Source organism: Otolemur garnettii, unplaced genomic scaffold (assembly GCF_000181295.1).
Source record: "Otolemur garnettii isolate 467f Iridium unplaced genomic scaffold, OtoGar3 scaffold00018, whole genome shotgun sequence".
Taxonomy (NCBI): Eukaryota; Metazoa; Chordata; class Mammalia; order Primates; family Galagidae; genus Otolemur; species Otolemur garnettii.
Genome location: NW_003852413.1, coordinates 3,820,912 through 3,821,758, shown reverse-complemented (window position 1 = coordinate 3,821,758; position 847 = coordinate 3,820,912). Strand labels below are relative to the sequence as shown.

Here is an 847-nt window from a genome sequence, read left to right as displayed (position 1 = left end):
CCAGCCTGTGCCTCTCGACAGGTTTTCACACCCAGTGAAGGACGGTCCCTTGACCCTACACAGGTAAAGACTAGAGCCCTGTGGGCAGCAGGCACCGCACTGGGCCCCGGCCGCCCTGCTGCACGGGCCCCACCTTGAGCTGCCGGCCCCGGCCGCCCTGCTGCACGGGCCCCACCTTGAGCTGCCGGCCCCGGCCGCCCTGCTGCACGGGCCCCACCTTGAGCTGCCGGCGCACTTTGTCAATGAAGAATTTCCAGCACGTCTCCCGTGTGTCGTTCATGCCAAGGGACTTGACCTGCGGCCGCATGGAGGAGATGATATTCTCCAGCTCCTCATCCGTGAACAGCCCAGGGATCTCCCCAGAGGCCAGCAGGTCATTGATCAGCACCAGAAACTGCTCTTCGGCCACCTGGGAGTCTGTCATCAGGAACACCGAGGGCACATTCTTCACGGCAGACTTGATGTACTGAGCAGCAAGGTCAAGCTGGACAGAACAAGGACACTCTCAGGGTCCTCTACAAGGAGACAGACGCTTGGCTAAAGCATCCTCATGGCCACCCAGGATGGGACCCCTGGGGCCGGCTTCATAAGAAGTATGCAGGGCATAGGAGATCTGAGAGCTCCAGTGGGGCACAGCCAGGCTCACAGCAGCCAGGGGGATAGGCCACATGTCCTCTGATGGATGGACAGACACGCAAAATCCGTGCAGTGCAGTATCATTCAGCTGTAAAAAGGAAGCAGCTTCTGACCCCTGCCACCACACGGATGAAGCTCACAGGCATTGCACCCACTGGAAAGAAGCCAGTCCCTGAAAGACAGGCACCAAATGATTCTGCTTATCCGAGGT

At 59.6% G+C, this 847-nt stretch overlaps 1 protein-coding gene across 1 annotated transcript in view; it reads right to left on the bottom strand.

Moving 5' to 3' along the window:
• DNAH17 (dynein axonemal heavy chain 17) overlaps positions 1 to 847 on the bottom strand; it is a 117,731-nt gene that overhangs the window by 45,455 nt on the left and 71,429 nt on the right. The window contains exon 52 of the mRNA XM_012802834.1: positions 218 to 484. Within this exon, the coding sequence (XP_012658288.1) occupies positions 218 to 484 (267 nt within the window). The remainder of the gene's footprint in view (positions 1 to 217; positions 485 to 847) is intronic.